Here is a 1975-nt window from a genome sequence, read left to right on the forward strand (position 1 = left end):
TTGTTTGTTTGTTTATTTATTTATTTATTTATTTATCCATGTACTTATTTATTTAACATACCAACCACAGTTTCTCCTCCCCTTTCCTCCCCCCACCTCCCTTCTGCCTACCCCCTCATCCACTCCTCATCCAGCTCCATTCAGAAGGGGTAAAGCCTCCCATGGGAGTCAACAAAGCATGGCCTATCAGTAAGGCCATGTTTAATGGTGACTGGCCAAGCCTTTTTTTTTTTTTTGAGCCAGGGATTTACTCTGTAGTCCAGCCTGGCCTCAAACTCACAGAAATTCTTCTGCCTCAGACTCTGAAATAGTGGGATTACAGGAGTATACAACCATACCTGGCTTTCAATCACTGATCTTAAATCTCTCCTTATAAAAAATGTAAGTAAAAAAACATTTTTGGTAACTATGCTTCCTAAAGATGAGCATAGCATATGCCTTGAAATAAACATTCAGAATTATTTATTTATTTATTTATTTATTTGGCAGCACTAGGGTTTGAGGCTAGGACCCTGAGCAAACCAAGCACATGTTCAATCACTAACTGGCATCATTAGACTCAGAAATAATGCAACTTTATGTCTCTATATAAAATACAGGATATTCCCACCCCTGTGTTTTCATTACAAAAATAATTAACAACAGCAAGTCTTGGACCATAAAGGTCAGTGCAAGCGTCCACAGAAAGGTCTTTATTACTGCAGGAACAGACAGTAACAGCACATCCATCACAGAGGCGTACGTTACAGATAACAAATCCCAATGATGCTTCACACTCTAGAAAGCCACGTATTCACGAGAGACAGACAGGTAAGAACCACACGGCCCAGGAACGGCCCTCCCAGGAGACGTGCATAAAGAGGGCTCACTTAGCCGTAATTAGCCACCCAAGTATCTGTTTCTAGCTTGAAATTAAAGCTTTCACAACATGGGACAGTCTCTGGCATTCTTAGCTCTAGTGTTAGGTTTCACACAGGGCCTATTTCTGAAACATAAGGAATCAGATACACTCAGGTCCAGATGGGGATGTAAGGGGAGGAAATTCATGGCTCTTTATTAATTTGCAAAGGATTTAACAGTGACTGTTTACATAACAACACTCCTTACCTCCATGAATGCACAGAAAGTCATTATTTGAGATAGGGCCAGGTTCAGCAAAGGTCTTAAATTTATTTAACCACTGTCGAGATATATAAAACTGAAGGAGACTAGGCTCCATTATGTTCAGCAGATTTGATATCCTCCTCCTCTCCTTTTGGGCCTCTTCACTGCTCTTCCTGTGGAGGACAGAGATTCACTGAAGTTAATACACGTTTTACCACATTACACAGGCAGTGCGGCTCTTCACTATCAGACTTAAGATACATACTGCACTACAGATCTGATCAGTCCCTAAAGCATTTCAAGAGAAATAGTCTTTGTCCCACAGCTCAATACATTATACATTACCCTGAGGGTCAGCACTGAATCTTAACTATGGGTATCTATGTAACCCCTGGTACAAGGTAGACATTCAGTGTTAGTAAGATCAAGTCGGGGGGCTGAGCTGCATTCTTGGTTCCTGTTCCAGTATCTAGCATTTCCTTTTATAAGATGCTGAAATATAGCAAAGATTTTTATAGTAATACCTTTTTTATTACAGGATATTTAGAGAAGAAATTTGGTATTTAATTCTGACTTTATATACTTTAAATGAACAGACTAATCCTGGGGCAGTGAGATGCTCAGGGGGTAAAGGTGCCTGCCAGCAAATCGGAGGAATTCAATGCCCAGAACCCAACGGTTCTCTGACCTCCACAAACAAGCTTCAGTGCACATACGCAGCAACAAACATGCACATACACATAAATAAATAAATGCTAAAGAAAGAAATGAGGGGGGCTGGAGAGATGGCTCAGAGGTTAAGAGCACTGCCTGCTCTTCCAAAGGTCCTGAGTTCAATTCCCAGCAACCACATGGTGGCTCACAACCATCT

At 41.0% G+C, this 1975-nt stretch overlaps 1 protein-coding gene across 2 annotated transcripts in view; it reads right to left on the reverse strand.

Moving 5' to 3' along the window:
* The window catches only part of Usp33 (ubiquitin specific peptidase 33), a 52408-nt gene that overhangs the window by 11708 nt on the left and 38725 nt on the right, over nt 1-1975 (reverse strand). For both annotated transcript variants that reach the window (XM_005357478.3, XM_005357477.3), the window contains exon 19: nt 1108-1277. In XM_005357478.3, coding sequence (XP_005357535.1) covers nt 1108-1277 — 170 coding nt within the window. The remainder of the gene's footprint in view (nt 1-1107; nt 1278-1975) is intronic.

This window comes from Microtus ochrogaster, chromosome 21 (genome assembly GCF_000317375.1).
Source record: "Microtus ochrogaster isolate Prairie Vole_2 chromosome 21, MicOch1.0, whole genome shotgun sequence".
NCBI classification, from domain to species: domain Eukaryota; kingdom Metazoa; phylum Chordata; class Mammalia; order Rodentia; family Cricetidae; genus Microtus; species Microtus ochrogaster.